The 23,387-nt window shown below is 48.8% G+C and overlaps 8 protein-coding genes across 8 annotated transcripts; 4 read left to right on the forward strand and 4 right to left on the reverse strand.

Annotated features, from left to right (window-relative positions):
- Positions 1–800: 800 nt before the first annotated feature.
- Positions 801–2,512, reverse strand: N7539_000572 (CFEM domain-containing protein; the record flags this gene model as incomplete). The annotated part of the gene is made up of 6 exons (XM_056930176.1): positions 801–1,108; positions 1,186–1,253; positions 1,347–1,729; positions 1,783–1,950; positions 2,200–2,364; positions 2,414–2,512. 6 exons carry the CDS (start codon positions 2,510–2,512, stop codon positions 801–803), a joined length of 1,191 nt encoding a protein of 396 aa, XP_056794469.1.
- A 1,068-nt stretch (positions 2,513–3,580) lies between these two features.
- Positions 3,581–5,504, forward strand: N7539_000573 (cytochrome P450; the record flags this gene model as incomplete). The annotated part of the gene is made up of 8 exons (XM_056930177.1): positions 3,581–3,812; positions 3,867–3,958; positions 4,024–4,057; positions 4,117–4,315; positions 4,365–4,751; positions 4,805–5,216; positions 5,269–5,304; positions 5,358–5,504. The coding sequence occupies 8 exons, from the start codon at positions 3,581–3,583 to the stop codon at positions 5,502–5,504; spliced, it is 1,539 nt and encodes a 512-aa protein (XP_056794470.1).
- Positions 5,505–6,710: 1,206 nt separating this feature from the next.
- On the reverse strand, positions 6,711–7,370 carry N7539_000574 (uncharacterized protein; the record flags this gene model as incomplete). The annotated part of the gene is made up of 1 exon (XM_056930178.1): positions 6,711–7,370. The coding sequence occupies one exon, from the start codon at positions 7,368–7,370 to the stop codon at positions 6,711–6,713; it is 660 nt and encodes a 219-aa protein (XP_056794471.1).
- Positions 7,371–8,438: 1,068 nt separating this feature from the next.
- Positions 8,439–8,666, forward strand: N7539_000575 (uncharacterized protein; the record flags this gene model as incomplete). The annotated part of the gene is made up of 1 exon (XM_056930179.1): positions 8,439–8,666. The coding sequence occupies one exon, from the start codon at positions 8,439–8,441 to the stop codon at positions 8,664–8,666; it is 228 nt and encodes a 75-aa protein (XP_056794472.1).
- A 745-nt stretch (positions 8,667–9,411) lies between these two features.
- N7539_000576 (putative isoamyl alcohol oxidase) lies at positions 9,412–11,293 on the reverse strand (the record flags this gene model as incomplete). The annotated part of the gene is made up of 4 exons (XM_056930180.1): positions 9,412–10,425; positions 10,478–10,754; positions 10,818–10,843; positions 10,904–11,293. 4 exons carry the CDS (start codon positions 11,291–11,293, stop codon positions 9,412–9,414), a joined length of 1,707 nt encoding a protein of 568 aa, XP_056794473.1.
- Positions 11,294–15,460: 4,167 nt separating this feature from the next.
- N7539_000577 (uncharacterized protein) lies at positions 15,461–17,362 on the forward strand (the record flags this gene model as incomplete). The annotated part of the gene is made up of 5 exons (XM_056930181.1): positions 15,461–15,742; positions 15,838–16,078; positions 16,140–16,208; positions 16,279–16,728; positions 16,782–17,362. 5 exons carry the CDS (start codon positions 15,461–15,463, stop codon positions 17,360–17,362), a joined length of 1,623 nt encoding a protein of 540 aa, XP_056794474.1.
- A 2,636-nt stretch (positions 17,363–19,998) lies between these two features.
- N7539_000578 (LITAF-like zinc ribbon domain-containing protein) lies at positions 19,999–20,812 on the forward strand (the record flags this gene model as incomplete). Its single annotated transcript, XM_056930182.1, has 3 exons — positions 19,999–20,183; positions 20,256–20,489; positions 20,578–20,812. The coding sequence occupies 3 exons, from the start codon at positions 19,999–20,001 to the stop codon at positions 20,810–20,812; spliced, it is 654 nt and encodes a 217-aa protein (XP_056794475.1).
- Positions 20,813–21,514: 702 nt separating this feature from the next.
- On the reverse strand, positions 21,515–22,546 carry N7539_000579 (uncharacterized protein; the record flags this gene model as incomplete). Its single annotated transcript, XM_056930183.1, has 2 exons — positions 21,515–22,212; positions 22,318–22,546. The coding sequence occupies 2 exons, from the start codon at positions 22,544–22,546 to the stop codon at positions 21,515–21,517; spliced, it is 927 nt and encodes a 308-aa protein (XP_056794476.1).
- Between the last annotated feature and the right edge of the window lie 841 nt (positions 22,547–23,387).

Raw genomic sequence — 23,387 nt, forward strand, 5'->3', positions numbered from 1 at the left:
AGGTGAGCACACAAAATTGTGGAGGCTTTAGCAAAGATCTGGTAGAGTGGACAGCCTTGACTGCTGGTATATTTTACTCACTCGGTGCGGCGCTTCTGGTCCCGCAGGATAACATAGCTTTGAATCATCTCTCTGGAGGAGACAATTATATCACGCTCGAAGTCATGGATGGATTGGAAGGTTCTACTTTAGCCAAGGCAAACGCTGCTCCGGTGCCTATGAAGAACTACTGAGATTCTCTTGACTGGCACCGAGAGCAGAGAGTGTTTTCCTCGTTCTGGAATAAGAGAGACTGTCTCTCAACGATAGATACACGGTGTCGTGGGGAATTTACTTGTGCGTACATGGCTTCGCGGAAGGTAAAAACCTTTTATTTGGTCGAAGTCTCAAGTTCCATCTATGGAGTTGACGTCTTAGGGAACTCTGAGTTCAAGATCAATCGGTTTCCACATTTTCTTTTCTTGTTGTGGTACAGAACCAACTTAGGCTTAGAGAGCGGAAAGGTTCCTTCCATTGACCAGGCAGGTTTCCGTTTATACTCCGAGCTCGTTACCTACGCACGCGTCATCAGACCTGTATATTCCTTCTAGATTCAAGTCCGTAGCGATTTTAGTTGATCTGACATTCTGACCCACGGATCCGGGTTTCGATCTTCTGCTGGACATTCCGAAGCGTTTCACACGTCATGATTTAAACCCTGCTGAGAATGAGAATATCATCAGTCTCGTCATGATTTCCGTCCATATTTCTCCCTAATGGGTCAAGTATGACCAAAATATGGCATGATATGAGATTTCTTTTCACGATCTTTCGACAACATCGGCCAGCTCTATCCCATCCGAATATTGGCGAGTCAGGGGCTCCTGGCTCACAGAGGCCTTGATGTTTTTTCCGAGAGAGACACCTCGGGAGTGCCGCCCGGCCACTCGCTGAAGATGGAAACTCTTTTCTCTCTCAGTTGTCTTTGGATCTATCCCAGATGAGTGGGGAATGCCAATGCAGGGGTCAAGAAGACGTTTTGACAGGCGGCGCATTGCTGGCATGCTGACACAGATCACTGCTGTGTAACTTTCGATGAGCGACCAGTATGCAACGGGCACAAAATCGTCTGTGGACATTTGTCAGTGAATTCAATCTTTCATTGGTGGTCCAACTAGTCAACAAGAACCGTAGAGCTTTCCGTACATGTTGCGTTGCTTGTATGGGCAAATGTCACGACCGACTTAAGGCGAATGATGCTCACGATCGTGATGCTATTATGACAAAATCCCCTTTTGTCAGTACCACATAGTAATTTCTCTCTTTCTCTTTCTCTTTGAATGTCCACGCGTAGTCCCTTCACTCACAAAAATCCTGTACAAAACATCAGCATCACCAGGTTCTTCTTCACTGGCCGAAGCTTCAGTCTCGCAAGTTCGCGAAGTGGCAGGGCCATCACAACCACGTCGAGGACTATGTTGAGAACTGCGCACGCAATTCCAAAGGCATTGAAATTTAGACAATTACCCCTGGTCTCATTTGTCCATGAAGTCCAGATATATGAGACAGGTAAACAGTTGAGGCAAGTTCCGAAGAAAAAGGCGATGAAGTAAGCGACCACTATTCCCATAGTAATGTAGATTCCACTTCGGAGTCCGTGATTTGGGAAAATGTGGAGGTAAAGGCTGAGGAAAGCCAATTTGATTGAGGAAACAGCGCCGACATAGAGCATCTCAACAACCCAATTATACTAAGTAGGCCCGTCAGTAAGTGGAAAGAGGGACCTGCTTCTGCAACGCGTACCTTGAGAATAAGGGTGACATTTGAAAAAGATATCGTCCAGATATCACGTCCGTAGCCTGCGTCGACCACTTGAATCGATGGTTCAGTAAAACAAGAACAGACTAGCTCATTGCTAATTGCAAAGCACTCACTCAAAAACTCTAACATACCCATACTCACACTCAAAAGCTGCGATGGTTAATAAGAATGTAGCGGATAGTTTATAGATGGCATCTCACAAGACTCAAGATCACAAACCCATCTTCAAAGCCGAAGTGCTTGCAAAACTCCATGCTTCGAATCAGGGTTGCAATGATCGCCAGGGCCCCGAACACCGAATTAGTGATTTTGATGATCCGAGAATTATCGCGAATTGGGCTATGACACATGGTGCGTGTTGTATTCGTTGCAGCTGAATTCATTGATAAGCATACTCACACTTGAAGCGGCACCCATCCCAGGCTTACTTAGACCGTCCCTGACGGTGCAGCTAGCTTGGATACACGCTGTCAAATTTGACTGTAACGGGGCATTTGCACAGATACAAGAAGTATCGTGCATAATGCAGGGCGAGCTTTTGATACTAGCCGACATGCAATCTATCTTTGGGAGTATCAGTAGAGTCCGTAGCCAGGGAATAGGAGAAGCTCACTGCGCAAAGCGGCATGTCTAATGCGGAAGACATCGCTGCCAAACCCAGCATGACGAATATTAACATGGCCTTTGATACGCATCGCATCTCGAGTATCATATGCTGATGGGCTTTGCGGTGGGAGAAATCAGGTGAGATTCCAAAGTAAGATTAGCCAGGGTAACGCTTTATATTCGATGTGGTATGCTAGTGAATCGGATCAGGGTCTTACAGGCTCATCACTCGGTGAACAAAGAAATGATTGTATTCAACAAGGGGGTTATAGGCAACTAGACATAAGAGTATAACATAGTGTACTATAGTGTGACACCAGCCTCTCATATAGAAATACTGCATTAGTAGTGAGTGGTCCAAGTGGGTCTTTTATCAATTGGCCCCATTTTAGCCTGACCGGGGTAAGGCTGACTTTTCCGAGTTTTCGTTCCCATTCGTTTTGTTTGTTCCCCCCCCCCCCCCCCCCCCTTTATCCTTCGGTTTAGGGGACATCAGGACAATGCGAAGTTCGAAAATGTTGTCCCTTCTTCTGGTTTCAACTATGATGATGGAACGACTGGAGCCTTTGTGGTTCATCGTCGAGGCGCCCAGGATAACCCGCACGATCCCTATCTTAGGTAGACTAGCAACATGTCTGTTGTGCCAGACCGTTCCCGGCTAATTCTTAGCCGAGCTTCATTCGCCCCTCAAAGGTAGCGAAACGTCCAATAAGTACACCAAAAATTTGTATGTAACGTCAGTAAAGATGGTTGTTTCAGGGGTAAATTTGACGTACACCCCATTGGCCGGCTACCACTGCCTTTATCAGACTTGATGAATGTACGCCTTTGAACAATCGGAGCTATATTTTCCCAAATTCAGTACATATTCTTGCGGTCCCATTCCACGAGGTCGTTCTCTTTCTGTAAGTTGATCATTGGCGACAAGGCTGTCTTTTTGTGCTAGATAATCGGCCATTATATCCGAACCCGGGATTGATAGCTGGCAAGATAGAGAATCGTCGAAGTGACTAGAAACTAAGAAAAGGCTATACAGTACAGATAATTTGGTCCAGTGATAGCCCCACTTAGCAAGTTCAGTGGCATATATACCAGGGCCCTGGTTCAAAACTGCAAGTTATTGGAAATCCCTATCCCACATCACTACGTTGTCTTTCAACTACTCTCATCCACAATGGACACCTTCAAGCCGACCGGTTTGGAACTCACAGTCCAGAGCCTGCTCCAAGGCCTTGGCCTTTTGATTGGTGCTTATTGGACTGGATGGATTGTCTACACACGGGTCTTCCACCCGCTAGCAGCTTTTCCAGGTCCATTCTGTGCTTCAGTGTCGCGAGCCTGGATTGTGCGCTCTGTGATCAACGGGAATCCCCACGAGGTCCAGAAACGACTCCATGCACGTTATGGTAAGATATCTCTGAAAAACTTCTACCCTGCGCACTATCAATGGATTTGAATAGGTCACATTGTTCGCGTTGCGCCAAACGAGCTCTCCATAAGCGACCCCGAGGCTGTCAAGACTATCTACGGCGTCAATACTGGATTTATCAAAGTCAGTTCTGGAAAAAAGGAGTGAACGCAATCACATGGAAAGAACAAAGAATAACCTTTCGTTAGACTGATTTCTATCTGGCTTTCCGCGCACCCTATAGTAAGAAGTTCATCGCTTCGGGGGGATTCGATCAGCACTAAGGACATCTTGCTCAATAGCCCGATACCCCGACCATTTCACATCCACTGATGAGAAAGTCCATGCTCAAAGGCGTCGAATTGTCAACGGCGTATATACTATGCAAAGCATTCTCCAGTCAGAGCCGTACATTGATCAATGCACAGATGTTCTCTTGCAGCGACTTGGGGAGTATGCAGACGACGAAACATCGATTGACCTGCTTGAGTGGGCGCGAATGTGAGGCAACTTCAGATTTTGTTGTTGGGCATATCTAAAACAAGAATAGGTACGCTTACGACGTCATTGGCGAGCTTTACTTCAGCAAAATGTTTGGTTTGATGAAAGCAAAGGGCGACCATCTTGGCATAATGAAATCTACCGACACCTTGATCCCTGCCATGGCGATTTCGGCTGTCATGCCATCATATCTCCGATCGTTCTTCATGCTTGTTGGCGTGTTATTTTCCGAGACACGAAATGCGCTTTCGGCATTGAATGACCTGGCCACTGCAGCGCACTCTGCTGTTCAGGGTCATGTTCAGAACTCCAGTTCAGACGAGGGCATTATCCGACGTGTTGATATTATATCCAAGGTATTTAAGATCCACCAAGATCAAGGCGAAAAGCTTGATTTCCAGATCGATGATGTGAAGCTGGAGGCCTTTGGAGGATAGTAAGTTCAATACTTTCTCAGCCCACGCGATCCGCAGACTGAAAGGTTGTTAGCTTTGCTGGAAGTGATACAACAGCGATTCACCTATCCACCACATTATATTATATCCTGAAAAATCCCGGAGTTCACGCAGCCCTCAACAACGAGATCACACAAGCCACGCAGCGGGGCAACTTGAGCTTTCCGCATGTATCCTACCATGAAGCGAGCAAGCTGCCTTATTTGAGCGCGTGCATCAAGGAAGGCGCCCGCTTCCATCCCAGCGTGGCACTCACAATGCCCCGACAGGTGCCATCGAATGGCTGCCAGATTTCAGGGAAGTGGATTCCTGGCGGAGTTCGTGTGGGAATTAACCCGGCGGTCATGCAACTCGATGAAGCGGCTTTTGGAGATGATGCAGGTGAATATAATCCAGATCGTTGGCTGAAGCCAGATGCCGATAAGATGAAGAGATACATCCTCCAGGTGAGTTAATCCCAACGAGATTCAGAAACTGTATTGATTGTCTTGGTTATAGTTCGGAGCTGGTTCCAGAGGATGTATGGGAAAGAATGTGGGTGCAGACTTGTTTGGGGAGACCTAGTACCACGATTGACCATTGAACAGATATCCTTGTGCGAGCTGTATAAGGTCATTCCTGAGCTACTTCGCTCATACCGTCTTGAGCTGATCAGCCCAGAGAAGAACCTCGAAACAACCGGTTTCTGGTTCTACAAGCCAGCATCTATGGGAATTCGGATCTTCCGTAAGTAGCGGATAGCCAGGTGGATGGATATACTACATAGAAGGCGGGAGCCTGAGGATGGGAATAGGCGGTAAATATACTCAGAAGTAGTCATGGGTTTATACCTAATAATCACCAGATTTGCTGTAGACTCCTTAAATTTCAGCCTCTTTCAGGTAGAGGGGGTGCCTATTAGGGAGAGCAGGGGTCGCCGTATCAAACTCCGATGAATATACTATAACTCCTAGGTAATACAGCTATAAGAACCTACGTATAGAGGGAAGAAGGTGAAGTAACTATGTCCTATATACTAAAGAAACCAAGACGAAGAGGAAAACAGAAACTCGAATCCCGGTGCGGTTGCTCACTGGTATTATCATTAAGCCAAAAGGTCTAAGCTAGACTATTCGATACGAATAGTCTGCATTCAACGGTATATATAGTCAGTTGATCCCGCACCCGCCTTTTGGTATACCTCTGAGATCACAAAAGGAAGAAATAAGGAAGGCGAAGTAAAGCCTTAAATACTATTATAGGATATTGATGGGATACGGCTACTGTAGGGGCAGCAGTATCGATGTGTGAGAGAGATGGGGAGAGAGATTGCTATGGGGGAGAGATTCTACCTAAGCTATGGACTGTGGTGAGTGGCAGAATCACATGTCATACAAACAAGAAGAAGTGCGCGTTGGCCATTTTCGGACAATTCTGATCGCTGATGTTTTGTTCCACTTTTATTCCAGAATGGCATGGGTCCCCTGTAGCATAATATATTCAAAATGATCTATATCTCAGCGTTCCTGACACTCATTGGTAGGTCGGACTTGTCACAGATGACTTGATATTTTGAAGCTCACGGTATATCTATAGACAGGTTGTAATGATATCTGCAGCCTCCACGGCGCATGTGATTCAGTATCATTTGTTGGCAGAATGACCAGACATTCATACATTCATACTCTCAAAACCCAGCGCCTCTTTTCAAATGGCCGAAGGACACCGTTCTTAAATTCGTGAACCAGATGAATGGAAACAATAAAAGAGATAACGAACCTCAACCGAATTGGGGCAAATATAACACTAAGCGAGTTTGTCAGCGAGTTTGTCAGCGATACACAAAGTCGGACCGACGTACCCATCTTCGGTGCAGGTGTCAACACTCGGTCCAGCGCAATTTGGGGACAAATCTTGCCCCTTGAGAGAACCGCCCCAAGAACCGAGGGTTCTTCATTACCCTATCTGAGACAGGCAGTCAGAACCTCACCAGGGTTCTGGTTCTCTCTGTATGGCGGTGGAGCACACTCTTCCCGTTCTTTGTCGACCACAAGGCTCGGTGAATAGTCAACACCTTTCTCCGCATCTTTTTCTATTGATCGAACAGCATTCTCAGGTGTGTTGTTTTGTTGACGTCGGGATTTTCTAGTATAACAGCAACGCGTCATGCCTAGGATGCATGTGAGAAGCCACAACAATAGATTGATCAGATCCACCCAGACAGCAGCGCGCATACAAGCCAGAGACAACGTCGCGCTTGCGTGAGGCTCGTCCAGCGTGCCTTGCGTAATGAAGATATTTCCAAAAACACCGGCCTGGGCGAGCCAGATGATCGCTAGTACGCCATCCCAGATTGACCATGCACAGTGAACGACAGGTACAAGGAAAAACACGAGTGACGTCACGCCAGACAAAGCAACTGCAACTTCAGCGTACACCCATTCTGGAGAGGCGCTGGTGTTCATGTTCGTCACATGGACGAGATCAATGCCGTACAGGATGGCAACGATGATGGCGAAGAGAAGCTGCGCAGGGCGGAGGACACGGAGGGTTCGACCTCGTTTTCCGACATTGTTCCAGTAGAGGTCACAAAGACCAACGCTCTGAAGCTTGCGCGTCATAGTGGTGGTAGGAGATTTGGAGAAAGAAAGGGAGAAAATGAATAATTGTCTGAAGAGGGTTGCTTCCCATTGCCAGACTTAAATTCTTCCCTTTAAGAATCATATACCATAATCTGGATTAGGCCCGCTACACGCGAAAGTTTTCAGTGACCGTGAATCAGTCTGAACTTGACTTGATAAAGTATTTTTAGAACTTGATCCGAGATCCACGAAGAGTAGATAGAGGATAAGATACTACAGTATTTGCATGCATTACCGCTTTAGGTAATTTCCAGCGTATTCGCATTTTAACCAAGTGGGGACGGTGGGTTCGGAGCCCCATCCGGGGGGATGTTCGCAAGTTCGCAACGGGCCTATGACTGTGACTTAATGTGGGTTCAAGTTCCAGCCGCTCCATGCTCTACGTTTTCTTATCAATGTACAGAATCTGAGAGGGAGCCAGCTCAACTCTGATGCCGATGCGGAACAGCTGTTGATGAGGGTCAGGCGTGCGACAGACCAATATGGGCACAGTCAGGAGCCAGGAGTGTGTCCACGGATTCAACGTCGGAGCTCACCACAACACTCCTACTCTATAGACTTCTCCATAGACTTCTCCATAGACTTCTCCATAGACTTCTCCATAGACTTCTCCATAGACTTCTCCATAGAACTACCATGTTCCGAAGGACTGACAGAATTCCTACTTAGGAGGCATGGCACGACGTTCATGCGCACCACACTCACTGATCAACCTCACGTACAATTAGTTTTCATGATGAGGATGAACGTGAGTCTTGAATGGCGCTTTCCGTCCCGATAGTTGTCCAGCAGCTTGTTGACATTTGAGAACGTCCAGGTCATCTGCAACCTGGAAGTTCAAGAGCCTTAAGTAGTCGTTTTCGATTTGCCGGGTAGTCCTTGCTAGAGACGGATTAATAAATCACGGTGCAGGTCCCCGGCTGCGAGCACTTGGTTTTTCTTGAAGCCCGCGGTCTTCGTAGCTGCAATTACAGGATCGGCTTCTCCGGCAAGCAAGATTGCCAGCAATCATTCCTTAGTACAGAACCGAAGTGAGAGTGCCAGTAGATGACTGATGGCACCTCCATAAGCTGCATTGACCGTGCCGATGGCGGACAACAGGTCGTCGCCAACAAGTGCACGGATTTGACCTTCCACATCAGCTGCGTCCCGATCGAAAACGCGAGTGGTCCTCAAGTCACGAAGCGCGTGACTCCCGCCACTGCGGATCATAGCATTCGTGATGAGTCTTCCAGAGCCAGCAAGGCGGGCGCGCATGAAGAGCAAACTTCCTAGTATTAGAGCTGCCTCCAACCACGACAATCGTCTCGTACTCATATTCCAAATCATGTTCCAGCAATTTGGGTCTCAAATCCAGGTGTGGCGGGCTGAATAAAGCAAGAAAGTAAGAAAGCTTACAATGGCATTGACTATGTATGTCGCTGTCTTATCAAAAACGCCTCATAATCGCATGAGACTCTTGCTATGATACCATAGCCCTGTTTGCCGACTTTGTTTTAGTGATCCGTTGCCGAGATCTTACAGATCCAATCTGCCAACAGTCGGTATTCAACTTTGATTGCTGGACCCTTGGGCGCAGGATCAGTGCGAGGAAAGGTTTCCGTTCTCAGGTTATTCCAGATCAGCTTTGCTGGTTACTTCACTGCTTTAGTAGTATCGAGCACGGCTCCTTGCCATAGAACAATTGTTTTACGCTCCAAGCCACAAAATAGTAGCTACTAGCTAATAGTATCTCATCCGAGCAAAATTTCCGGCCATTTAACACTTTATGCGAACAGGAATATCACGAATTAACATCCTTGTCAATGCTGCCGACGAAGCGAAAGATCGTTGTGTCGCGTGACCTACACCTGCAAACAAGCTCATTTTCTTCCTCTGAATGCTGGCCATTCACCGCTTATATTCATTACCATTCTATCCTGTGGCTGTAATTGAATGCCCAGATCACAATGGTTGCTAAGCTCAGTAGCGTGTCCAGTTGGCCACTGCCCGCTCCCAGTCATTTCCTGAACATGTCTCTCTATTGCGGGTGGACTCGACACAACAAGCCACTTTGCAGATCGTAGCGCCAGTGATCGCTACCAAGACCACTCCATACAAAGATGCTTCCACTTGGGTCATACTTCTGCTTCAGTCGAAGGAGTCGCGGATAATTCTCGCCATAGAAGTCATGCTTCCAAGTTCTGGAGAACGGATTGCCCTCATTCATGTAAGATCCGGTATCGGGCGCCCACTTCCGCCAAACGGGCTCCAGGACAGTCTCGAGCCATTCTGCTCCCGCAGCCAGAGCCTTGCTTGGGTCGGCAGTAGCGTTGACTGAGACGCCGTAGGACATGACATGGGCGTAGGCTGTCCGCCAGGCAGGAAGCACACTACCACGCCTAATCTCGGCGGTGCCGGCCGGCCCTTTTCCACCTTGTAGACCCCACACAAGCAGAGTGCCCGACTTGATGACTTGAGCAGCGGAGAGTTGTTGAAGGTAGTGGATCAGATCAGACCTGGGAAGGTCAGATAGCTCTTTTCTTCCGAGGAGTCGACTCGAAGTTAAGCTGGTCGCACCTGCAGAACGACTAGCGAGAAAATCGGGCTTTGCGTATGACCAGTAGCCCTGAGTTTCGGATGATGTCAAGGTCAAGTTGACCTGATTGAGACTGACACGAGTGAGGTTTGCCGCCAGGTCCTGCAAGGTCGCATTCATATTTTCTTCCGTGGAGTTGTACATGAGGAAACCAAGCACCACCGAGGGCCCCGCAAGTGCTTCACTTTGGTCAGTATAGCTCATAGCTCCTTCTCTCGTGGCTACCATGACGGAGCCAGTGATGCCTTGATCCATCAGATCCGGAAGTGAAGACGCTACCTCGGCAAATGCAGACCAAGACGCGTTTGCGCTAGCATTGTCTTTGCTTTGTGGATAGAAGGTCAGACCCCCCGTGACCACATTTTTCGGAATATGGTGAGTCTGAAGCACGAATTCGGTGACGACACCAGATTGTCCTCCACCAGTACCTCGAATGGCCCAGAAAAGATCTTGATTCTGTGCATCGTTCGCAACCCAAGATTCTTCCGGTAGGAGTCACCACCCTAACTTGATAGACCTTGTCAGATGCCAAGCCATATGAACTCGACAAAATTCCGTGACCCCCGTTCTGGATCAAGCCTCCGAGGCCCACAGTTGCATCCTCTCCTCCCACAACCGTCTTGCCGACTTTGTGAGCCGCGTTGTAAACGTTGCCCCAGTTGTTTCCACCACCACAGATCAGAACATCTGCTGTATCATTGCTTTCAGGGATCCGCCATCCTTGCTGATACTGGATGCGATTGAAATTGTGCGTCCATATAGAGAGCGAATATGCTCCCGTTGATCTGCATACATATCATCGGGGCGTTAGAATAATGGCCCGATTCATCGAGGGAATAAAAACCTACCGGCCGCTGAGATCATGTCCAGTAGACTTGATGACAATACGAATGTTCCTGTCCGACGCCTATGCCATTGCTTTTGCAACTTGTACCTCAGAGCGAGCGTCCACGATGTACTGAGGCATTCCTCCAATGCTGCACCCTCTATCCTCAGTGTAACCGTCTACCCCGGGGGGCACACATGAATTGTTGTTCCAGATAGAGTAGTCATTACTTTCCGGCCATCCGGAGTGGTTGGCGGCATAGGACCAGTGATTCTGGACCTCGGTGCAGTTGAGAGACGAGCTGAACGGGTTTCCCCTGAGGCAAGAAGATGCAACAGGTGCAGCTTGAACGAGGGTTCCCCCAATGGAACTGTTCAGGGCAGTCCATTCATTGACGGAAGGCCAAGAAGCATCCAAAGGCGAGGCTTTGCATGCCGTGGAGGGACCAGAAGAGGGTGTTAGGGCAGCTAGAGCCAGATTCGAGAGAAAACCATACATATTCAATATTGATGAACATCAGTAGTGTCGTTGAGCAATGCGACGTTGGACTGGAGCCAACTTTTGTAGACGTCCGCCATTGGATGGCCTTGGGCTTCGGGCAAATATACAAATACGCATTGTGGCATTATTTCTCTGTGTTTGAGTACACTTGGTTGCTGCCTGCTTCTTCGAATGACGAAAGGCCTGCGATTTTGGCAAGTGTATGTCCATCCAGTCCGTCATCTTCCCACAACATTCTGAATCGGGTAACTTCACACGAAGACGAGTGGTCCTTGCCGCAGCACAGCCCTCACCCAGAGTTGAGGCGGCATCTAGAAACCCCCTATGACAGACATGCGCAAATTGCACACAGCTGATAGAGAGACACGCCTGGAACCTGTTTGCCAAAAGTTGATGCTCATACTTGATGGAGGCCGTGGCATGGATGGGTAATGATATAAATTGCCTGTGGGAATGGAGCGTCGATGTGGAAACTACTGAAGCGGGACTGAGCCCTGCCCTGCCTACATTGGACGATACTGACCACACCGGGCAGAGAGTCTTGGACGACCTCAAGACTAGTATCGTGGCTTTGTACATTTGGAAAAAGCCCTGTCTAGGCACCGGAATCTTCCTAGTTATACCAGACTCAAATTCCCGGCAAAGTACTGTGAGTTGCAATCGGTATTGCATTTCTTCTTGCATAGTATCTTGCTTGTCTTCGGGCAAATGGTGGTTCTTCACAACTATTTCGACCTGACCGTCAGATGATCAAAGCTTTTGCCATGGAATACGATCTACACACGGAATCGATCTTCCTGTCATGTTCTCTGAGAACAAGGAAAGAAACCAAAACATATTGTATGCGTGTGTTCTGATAGGACCCCGTCAAGGCTACCATTCAGAGTTTGAGTCCGCTCACAAACGGTCAAACACGTGCTTAGCAGATATCTAAGAGGCTCTCTGAGTCTCTACTATCTTTAGGTGTTTCTGGTCATCTTTAACGGAAGACTCAAGGTTCTCGAGCTGACGACGAGAACGGATTATCCAACTCCAGCACCCGGTTCAATCTGATTCAGATTGTTTGATCTTACCGTATCTCCTTTGAATATAGACCTGTAGATTCATCACGTTACGATATCATGATACTGATCTACATGTGGCCCGGCTGATGATTCGATACGACAGTTTGGCTTTTGTTCATGACAGTACCAATTTAAAGCATGTCGAGGGCGCAAGGTCGATTGCCAACTTCGCGACTGCGCACAACAGGGTGCATGTCATAAATATTTTGAATTACTACATCACCCCCACGTGCGGATTCAGTACCCTACGATAGATAGTGACTGAGAAAGATTATTTGAAAGCTCCTGAGAATCAGACGACTGAGCCACAGAGTCGTGTTCGGAGAGGATACTTGCAGAACGAATGTTCCAGAAGGCAAGTAGGTACTAGGTAGTAGGTATGTCAACTTTTGAGCAAAACCAGATTTCCTTTGACAAAAAAGGAAATACATACAACAGCCAGGATTCGCATGTGGTCACCCACCATACTACTAACTGGCCGGCGTGTGGCTTAAGTACGGCTGAGCGGACGGGAAGCCCTGTTCTCCACACCCTATGGTCGTATGTACTTATGTCGTCAATGATTGCACCTCATACTTGCTCACTAATGTCAACCCGACCTCACCATCATAGCCCTTTGCCAAATGTTCAGCGTATCTGTTGATCTGCGGATCCGATACTTGAACGTGAGCTGTTCTGCGACCGCGAAAGGCTCCGCGCGAAAAAAAATGTATTCATACTCTGTCTTTTTTATAACCCGGGCGTTCCTTGAAAATGAGGTTACATTGTGGAGAGGACCCTTCAGGATATGCAGACTGCATAGTCTTAAGGGAATCTTTCAATTTCAACTGGAGGGTGTCAACGGACTCCACTGTCCCATTGCACAAGATCGGCCTTCCGAAGGTGTTCGGGATATTCGCTATGAATGTGATGTTCGGTGCAGAAGCTATTGGGAGAAAATCCCCTTTCCATCAATCTCGCCCTGATCCTTGCCACTGTATCTTCTTTTTTGTTCAATCTAACATGTGGTCCTTCTGCAAGACTTGTCTCGCCCCACACCATCCTGGTTGTTGTGATGAAGTCAGGCAGCAAGAGTCTGGTCTGGGCGTGATGCTCGGAGTGTATTTCCTCTCGTAAGCAAGTTCGAGACGAGGACCTTCTCGGCTACCCGTCTTGGCACGGACAGACCGGCCCTGGCGTGGGTACCTCTGTACCCCAAGATATATCCGAAGCCGATTCACGGTTGGTGACCGATACTTTGCCCGAGTGGTGGGATCAATCTAAAGAGATACGCCGAGGCTTAAATCAGGGTCTCGATGCTACGTGGACAGGCATGCACTTTGACACGCCGTATCGATTGGCCGCCACGAGGAACGCCGCGCTGCTGACGGCATACGGCCAACAAGGACGGTGCATATAGGTATGCCATCATGATAAGATTGTGATGGTGAGGTGCGTGAAGGATTCAGTTGCAGATGCAGGCGCTCGGTGACACCTTCCACGAGACTTCCTGTTGAGTGATGCGAGTTGCAAAAAAGGTCGGCAGCCTTGGTTTTAGCGAAACCCTAGGGCCAAGCCTCTAAGGTGACGATATCCACGAACGTGTTGAGATTGCTTGGCATGGAATCGGCCCAGTGCGTGCGGGTTTCCGAGACTTGCCAAGAGATTCCAGAGTCTAATTGACCAAGTGGACTATGTCAGTGTGTCAGATCGTCGCGGCAGGGCGAAGCACTATTGATTGTCGATCATTTGGGAGCTGTCGTAAGCCTAAATTGGGCTTCGGCATCCACATTCTACCTTGCCCCTTGACAATCTATCGTGATTGTTATTAGAATTGATGAACTCATCATCTAAGTTGCGGATGATTGACCCGGCCGGACCACGCAAGTCTTCAGAGACCCGTTGCCAAAGGTCTGTACCAGGGTGATGAGGGCTGATGAGCCGGTTCGAGGTCGATCTCTATAGGAGGATGAAACGCCAAACCTGATGGGACTGGTGTAACAAGCAAGGTCTGTTCGTGCGACAAGTGTTATCGGAGCCACAAGGTACCTGTGGTGGTGAGGATCAACACAATCTCGTATGCGTGCTCTGGGTTTTCTTTCTGATTCGAAAGATAATGTCCACGTAACGGGCGGGCCGAAAACACATGTTTTGCAGGGTTTGATCTATTCGATGCTCAATTGCCCGCCCCTTATATCGGAACCACATTCTTAGCACGGTTTCACGGGCTGGAAAAGCCACAGTTTATTCGGATGTACGAGTATCAATCGGATCTTTAAATGACGGTGTTGGTTTGCTTCTCGATTCGCCACTTCGAGCTGATGGCTGCACGAAAAATCAATTGCCAGCGCACAATCAGAGCTCCGCGGCTGGATGGAAAAACTCGGAAAAAACTTATTAACGGTTCGAGAAGCTATTCGTGCAGTACAAAAAATGTGCAGATCATTTTCATGGATCTTCTAAAGCAAGACAGGATTACGTAGGCACCTTGGAAGATAGATCCCCTATTCATTCCAGAACCCCATGTTAATCCTGAAAAGGCGGGTAATCAACAGATAGCTCTAAGCCCTAAGATCTGATCCATCTAGGCTATTCGGCTGATGTAGCACCTGCAAAGATATCAAATCATAATAATAGGTACCTGGAACTAAACACGATCACAACGGGCTCCCATCTCAGAACAGTCAAGCCTGCGGCTACCATCACAATCGGACAAACGAATACCATCTGCCTTTGAAGATAGGCATAAGTCCCTGATAATCATTGATCTACTTGTGGGTCTGATGAAGTGTCGTCTACTTTTTGCGTCCGATCCTTGCACATGCGCGGTCTCCGTATCCAAGTGGATGGGAGATAGTTGGATGGTGTGTGGAGCCCTCCGAGCACATCTTCGGTGTCGGACAGCTTCTAGTCTCTGCCCAAAGGGGGCGGGTAATCTAGGAGTGGTGTCCAACTACAAATACGTAGACCAGAGGTCATTGAATTTCGAGAATCAGATGAATCAAAGGCCAATCTTGAGTTTCAAGAAGCTTGCCATTGTCTTTCCCATTCTATACACTTCACTTCCTGTTGTGATTCGAATGATCGATATTGTGCTCGCCCATAGATCACTACCTTCAGAATGTCTTTTTCTACATGCCCACAGCAGATTAAAATGCCTGATACCACAGAGCTTTCAGTCTCATCTTCCAGCCCTAGTCTTTCAACCCAAAATGAAAAGCAAATCCCGTCCTCTTCTCCCAGCTCAAACGATCTGGAGAGTCAACCTCCCCCGCCAGCCCCTGTCTATCATGTCTTTTCACGAACTCAAAAGTTATGCATGGTCTATATCGTGTCACTTGCTGCTATTTTCTCTCCTCTGTCCTCGAATATCTATTTCCCCGCGTTGGGGCTCATATCTAAGGTAAATACCTTCAGCCACTAGGTCGCTCAACCCGCACATTATGGAAAAGACCAGGAAATATCGGCTAACACTCATTTACATTTATTCTCATCTAGAGCTTGGATATCTCCATGTCTCTCATCACGTTGACTGTCACAATATACATGATTGTGCAAGGGCTGGCCCCGAGTTTCTGGGGTTCCTTTTCCGATGTAATCGGTCGCCGAACCATCTTCGTGGGCACTTTCCTTGTCTACATCATTTCGAACATCGCTCTCGCTCTTTCCAAAAACTATGGACAGCTCATGGCTTTCCGTGCCCTGCAAGCTGCCGGTAGTGCCGCGACCATCTCGATCGGTATGTTGCTACCTGTGGAGCTGGCTATCGATTAGGATGTCTCTTACTGATCTCTGGACAGGTGCTGGTGTCATTGGTGATATTGCCTCGTCGGCCGAAAGGGGAGGCTTGGTTGGTATATTCGGTGGAGGTAGGTTGGAATAGCCCCCCCCTGAGTCACATGTCTATTTATATATAAAGCAAAGCTAACATCATCCCAGTTCGCATGCTTGGTCAGGGCATCGGTCCAGTCTTCGGAGGTGTTCTCTCCGAATATCTGGGATTCCGCTCGATCTTCTGGTTCCTTGCCATACTGTCCACACTCAGCCTTCTTACCATTCTCTTCTTTCTCCCCGAGACCCTCCGCTCGATTGCCGGAGACGGAACAGTTCCTCTGCATGGAATCCACAAGCCTTGGATTTACCTCATCACTGGTCAAAGACTAGCCAGACAGGATGCTGTTGCTCGGGACAGCACGAAAAGGAAAATTACCGTGAAGACGGTGGTAGCTCCTCTCGGGTTCTTGGGTGAAAAAGATGTCTTTGTCACCTTGTTCTTCGGTGCAGTTGTGTACTCTGTGTGGTCCATGGTGACCTCGTCCACGTCCGACTTGTTCGAATCAACCTATGGGCTCAACACTCTGGAGGTCGGCTTGACCTTTCTGGGCAACGGTCAGTTTCTCTTCTCCGGCTTTGCTTCGGGCTTGACTGACATCATCTGGCAGGCTTCGGCTGCATGTCCGGATCGTACACCATCGGATACCTGATGGACTATAACCACAGACGAACCGAGCGCGACTACTGCGTCAGGAGCGATCTCCCTGTCGAGACTCGCATCACCACCAAATCTCATCCCGACTTCCCCATCGAGTACGCCCGCATGCGCAACACTTGGTGGATCACGGCGGTCTTCATCATCTGCACCGCCACATACGGCTTCTCTTTGCGCACACATCTCGCGGTACCGGTTATCCTTCAGTACATCATCGCTTACTGTGCCACGGCCATCTTCACCATCAATAGTACACTGATCATTGATCTCTATCCCGGTGCGAGTGCCAGTGCTACAGCTGTCAACAACCTGATGCGATGCTTGGTGGGAGCCGGCGGGGTGGCTGCCATCCAGCCTATGATTGACGCGCTCACAGCTCAGTGGGCCTTTTTGCTTCTGGCGGGCACCACACTGCTCATGTGCCCCTTGCTAGTCGTTGAAATGCGATGGGGTGCGGGCTGGCGACAGAATCGTCTAAAGCGACTAGAGAGGGAGCAGGAAGCAGCTCAACAGCGCAGCGCCCAGCCGATCTAGCTGAAGGTGGTGATGGCCCAAAACTTTATTGCTTGGATTTTCAGACATTTATTATTGACACTTACTATGTTTGTTTATTAATGCCTTGCTCCATCTTGGAGGTTTGCGTTTCGTTGCACTATACCCAGTTCTGCTTGCGGGATGATAGCCATGGACGGGAGTGGCTCGTTGAAGAAACGAGGCATGGACCTTTGCTCGGAGTGAAGGTCGCAATATATCCATCTACACCTACTGGAGGACAGTGGACGGGTCCCCTCCATCGAAATTTACGAGCCGCCAGACCAATTGCTATTTTAAGGCGTTTTTGAAAGACGCTGATCAGTACGCCATAATGAAAGAACTGAAGTTTAAGTTTGTTGAAAGGGGGTCCTTTATTTTATTTTTCTCATAATGTGTTGTTCTCATGATGTATATTTCCATTCCAAGGCCGATGATGAACTAGAAGCAAACTTCGGGTGATGAGTGCAGACTCTCCATATTTTTAAAAATGACAGACTTTTTCAAGCAACAAGCAAGCTGGCGCATAGGAAGCGCGTCGGGCTCATAACCCGAAGGTACCTGGATCGAAACCAGGGTTTGCTATCTTTTTGCATTCTTTTTCCATCACCACGGCCATCACCTCACCGCCTTCCGCCTTACATCAATACCGTCGAAGACCCTCCCATCTTTAAGTCGTTGGACTTTTCATGTCCATATTTCTGGAGACAACCTTTTTCCGAGGTCCTCAAGAACCCCCTAACATTCTGTCCTCTACCAGTGCTTCGCACGGTGAATGACCCACAGCAAGCGTTGGGTGATGATCGACCCTGAGCCTTGTCCCTCTCAGAAAACCCTTAGACCCCGTGATCACTGCAAGCCCGACCGAGCCAAGAGACTTTGCAATGTTGCATACATCCTCTGATCCTACGACGAGGAGACTGGACCATCATCTATCACGTTTCAATCTACGTGCTATCTGCTACCTACCTACCTACCTAGGTGCCAGATGATGCGTAATCCAAGGAGCCATCAGGAGTCGCAGCAATGGTCGGGAACTAAGGAACCGTCACCTTGACGCTGGTAATTGGAGGTAAATTCCATGGAAGGCCACGCTGGCGCACAGAGCTTCTCCCGAAAGTCTATATCAATATCAGTTAGCTTCAAACGACTGGAAGGCTCGTATTTGATACTGGTCGTTTGATTTGGACTCTCCCAAGAAGCCTGTTCAAGTTCCGTTGACCAGTTCGCTGGAGAAGCTCAGAACTGGAATGGCTGTTGAATTGGGGTGTCCTTAGGTTGTCCACCTCGCTAGGACCAGAGTGGAAAGGCTGAACTCTATTTTTCACGTGACTGTTCTGTCATTTTGTATCGATGCTGTACTTGCCAAGAGACGAAACTATTTTTTGCTACTTCTTACCGCCTACTGACTTCCCGACCGAGAACACCAAAAACTCATTCAGAAGTTTTCTATCTGATGGAGTTTCCTCCCTCGGTGCTGCGTGGTGTGCGTGGCCAGGACCAGCTGTTGCCTAGTGTTGAGAGGTTTGGAGGTTTTCCCCTGCGTGGGCAGGTTTTCCCTTCTTCCTCTCCCCAACCCGTTCAGATCTCGTGCTGCTTCCTGTGCCTTTGGACCGCTGTAGGTCTCTCACTATCCTTAAGTACTTTTATTTATATTATAATATTATATATTTAATTATAGTCCGAGAGAATTATTAGGGATAAGGTTTAAGTAGTGACTCTATAGGGCTATGAACTTGATTTCAGAGGATAGGTAGGTGCTAGACCGCTAACTTAGAAATTTTGAAGTGTTAAGTTGGAAATTAAAGGCGGAGTAGTATTTTACTTTGAGAGTCGAACACTTTCGAAACGGCACCCGTAATAAATAGATAATTTGACCTTACTTTTTCGGTCCTAGCGAGGTGGACAACCTAAGGACACCCGTTGAATTGCCGGGCATGCATGCCATTAGATTGACTTCCTCATAGTCCACTGTCCTCCTCGTGTTACCTGGATTTCCTTCAGCTTCGTTCTGTCTCTAGCTATCGCGTCATGTGACTGGACCTCTCATCTCACCCCGAGTTGCACGGTGTCATGATGTGCTAAATCGGATCGAGTCCCCGGATTGTTTTGAGTTTCACATGTCAATTGAGCCGCGACTCCTTCCAGTCTAGCGCGCGCTGGTCGTGCATAGCCCGGAATCGGGCCTGTTGTCTCACTGGGCAGCTTCACACCCTGCATGACTTGACGCAGTGTCTGTTTGCTGCGCCTTGTGTCTCTTGCGCCCCAGCCCTCGTCCAACATCGGGGGACCGAGCTCTCTCAAACAAATGAACATGGCCGTGATGTGAACGCAGGGGCCCTGCGCGTCCAGACATGTCTCTGACTCAGTCGCCCTCAGGCCGTCCAGTCCTCCCCCCAAATGAAATCACTAGTCCATTTTGGTGCCAGAAATTGGGGCCAAAAAAAAAAGGTCATCAGCTGCTTGAGGCTAAACAAGTACGGCCTAAGACGAAAATTGAGCCTCGCTTCTATTCGTATTAAAAGTCCTTTGTCCCCCTATTCCCGAAGCAGGACTCCTGCTCCTATATTTTTCTCTTTGCTCGTCTCTGAACGAATCTGCTCCTTATTAAGACCGACGTTCGCAAATTCGACATAATCATGGAGCCCAACAAGGAAACGGCTGCGACCAACACAACCGCTACCGCAGAGCGACCCGCGGCCACTTCGGTGATTGCCTCTGCAACTCCTGCGGTTGCGAACGATACAACCACAGCACAAGAAACTCCCGCTGCCGGAACGAGGGACGTGATTAGTGCCGATGCGCCACCACCAAGCTATGAGCAGTATGTCAATGAGAAAAGAGCTCGACCGCATTCCTATCGCAAAGACAGAAACAATGCTAACTCCGCGAGCAGACATCGCGACACCACCACAGGCGCCGAGAATACCGCTCCGCTAGAAAAGACCGCATGGCAGGCGGCGCAGGCGGCGACAGCACAACCCGCGTCTCAGCCCGGTCAGGCGGTCGCTCCAGCTGTGCAATCGATCAACATCATCAATGCTGGCGAGGAACCCTGCGTGGTTGACTGTCCCTTCTGCCACCAGCAAACCACGACTCGGACTGAGAAGGAGAGCACCAGCGACACGTCGTGAGTTACCTCTGAACATGAATATCCCTTACGGCCTGTCAAGCGAGACGCAGTCGTATTCTGAATGTTTGACTAACACCATACTTAGCATGGCCGCGATCTGCTGTTGTCTCTTTGGAGGTATCATCTGCGCCTTCTTGCCCTATTGCATGCAGATGTGCCACGACACTCATCACTTCTGCACAAAGTGTGGCCAGAGAATTGCGGTCCGCTCCCATGATGGTGGCGTCGAAGTGGTCACTCCGGCACCACCGAGGCCCGTGGACGTGGCGCCTCCGCAGATCCAGGCTCCCCAAGCAGTCGCCCTGAGTGAGAAGCAATGATGGCATCCTTTGCATGAAAATACCCCTTTTGCCAACCTTAAATATTCTACGCTCTGTTTTCTATTCTCTCTTTAATTCGCCGCTTTTACTCGGCTCAGATTGGTACTGCCGCTGAATTCATATCAAGACTGCTTCACGGGGTCACCGTCACCGTCACCATGTCGGTCTGTCCCTTTGCCTCTTGTTCATGTTCATGTTCATGGACATTCATTTTCAGGCATCTTCCGTTGGCCTTCTTAGGCGTTCTCATCATCATCAATCTCTAAATCTTGGTCAATATCAAGCATGCTCAAGGGTCGTCAACACCAGCCCACCTCAATGGTGATTCTCACTCATACAAGATCCCTCTGTGATCGCGGAAGGTGCGCTGATCGAGCTAGTGAACAATGATAGTATCGACTACACTTGCTTTTCGGTTCACCTGTAATCAAAGAGTCCTCTAAATCTGCTCGTTGGAGGAAGTGGACCGTGATCATCCTCGACCTAACTCGTTGCGCTCTGTCGCTGCGTCTGTTTGCACTGGAAACCCAATCCCTTTCCAAACCTTAAGGGGTCAAACCAGCAGGTGGAAATACTCGTACAGATAACTTCAAGGGCCTAGGACTGGAATGAACGATGACGCCAAAAGACATCTCTGATCATATTCGGGAAAAGCAATGCGCCTGCACGATCGCTAACTTTGCTGTATTGCGACTCACTATCTCACCACGCGGTATGACCGCCATCAATCACGACGGTGCTCCCAGTCACAAAGCTACTGGCGTCACTTAAGAGGAAAATAGCCGGGCCAGCAAATTCGCAAGGTTGCGCCAGCCGCCCAAGCATATTCTCCGACTCCCACACTTTCCGCGTCTCCGGCGACTTGTCCATCACCATCTGAGCCATCGGCGTAGCGATGTGACCCGGACAAAGAGAGTTCACCCGAATAGGCGAGCGCATTTGTCCGTCCGGATTCCCCCATTCCATCGCCAAGCTCCTCGCCAATTGAATGACGGCTGCTTTGGATGAATTGTAAACAGGCGACACCATGCCTTTATTCGCGATCAGCCCGCTCATACTGGCGACCAGGAGGATCGATCCAAGGCTGTTGTGCAGTCTCATATAGTTCGCGGCTGCGGTCGCCGTGTGGAATGCGCCGATGTAGTTGATTCGCATGACTCGGTTGATGTCTTGTTCCGTATGGTCGGTGGCATTACCGAGATGGTTCACTCCTGCAGCGGCGATGACTCCGTCGAGGCGTTTTCTTTTGCCGGAGATGCTGGCCATTGCTTCGTCTAAGGCTTTTGTGTCGCAGACGTCGAGTTGCCAGTACTGGAGGTTTTGTTTTGAGGGTTCATCTTGGCGTGCTTGCGCCGCTTGGAATTCTTCTGCTGGTTCGGGTAATTTGTCCAAGCAATGAACTGTGCAAGTGCAAGCATTAGTGAGTGCCCATTTGCAACAAGTAGACGGAGGAGAGTCCGTTGAAAACCCATAACATTCTCTGGCTGGTGATTTGGGACACTCACCTTCTCCTCCTGCTGCGAGCAAGGCCTCTGCCATTGCCAGGCCCAGTCCGCGTCCGCCCCCGGTCACAGCAAAGACCTTGCCATGGAGATCAAAGTGTTCCGACGGGTGTATTGGCTTGCTCGGTTGTCGAATGTGCCTTCGCTGCGAATAAAGACCTAACAATCTTCTTCGAGCACGCAATGGAAATACGCCTGACGTTTGTCGAAGCAGCATGTTTTGTGGAAGCATGGTTGCTGTGGAAAGTGAATCCGAGAGGTGTCCAACGATAGAAGCTTGGATATTATGAGGTCGAGTTGTTATTGAGAACATCCCAGAACCACCGAGCTTTTGGGGCAGAGATGTAGCTCTCATACGAGAGAAATTCAACTTGCGTCATCATGAAATACGAAGTCCCAGCTGGACAGCTTTCGCAGGGTTGTCTGCACCGAGTACAGGTCGCGGCTGTATGGGAAGCCTGGGCAGCGGAGATAATTGGTGGAATATGCCTTTTCGATTGGCAAAGTGTCTCTTACCAAGGATCTATTACTTCTGAGAAAGCTACTTATAAAATGTATTCGTATAGATGACTGAATCCGTAAGAATGGTTGTGGTTTGACTCAGGTCGCAGACATCGCTGTCGCTATTACGTCGATGTGACAAGGCCATGAAGTAGATGATCTCCGAAGTTGGGGGCCAGTCGGTACCTTCAATGTACTTATGCACATACTATCAGCCTTACAATCGCAAAAGGACCTGGTATGTACATTCCAAATACATCATGAACAGCACGCCCGGAAGAGGACTTAATATTTGTGCGAGTATCTCCGCGGCAGATCTAGGGTCTATATTTGCGGGGATGCTTGAGGCACAATTCGAGCCACACCTGTATCTACCTGAGAGGTCCGGCACGTCAAATATTCGACCTTCTCAGTCTCTCTTCATCCGACTAGCCACGCACATAGGGCTTCAAGATCACTTGATCAGATATCGAAGAATGACTCTCTTGCGTAGCTTAAGATTTGACTGACAGTGGCTTCGCTGAGTCTTCCTTTCCTTCGTCGCATTGAAAGACGGGCATTTGCTTTGCGTG

The sequence above is a fragment of the Penicillium diatomitis genome (assembly GCF_028827545.1).
Source record: "Penicillium diatomitis strain IBT 30728 chromosome Unknown utg000001l_segment0_segment0, whole genome shotgun sequence".
Classification (NCBI taxonomy): domain Eukaryota; kingdom Fungi; phylum Ascomycota; class Eurotiomycetes; order Eurotiales; family Aspergillaceae; genus Penicillium; species Penicillium diatomitis.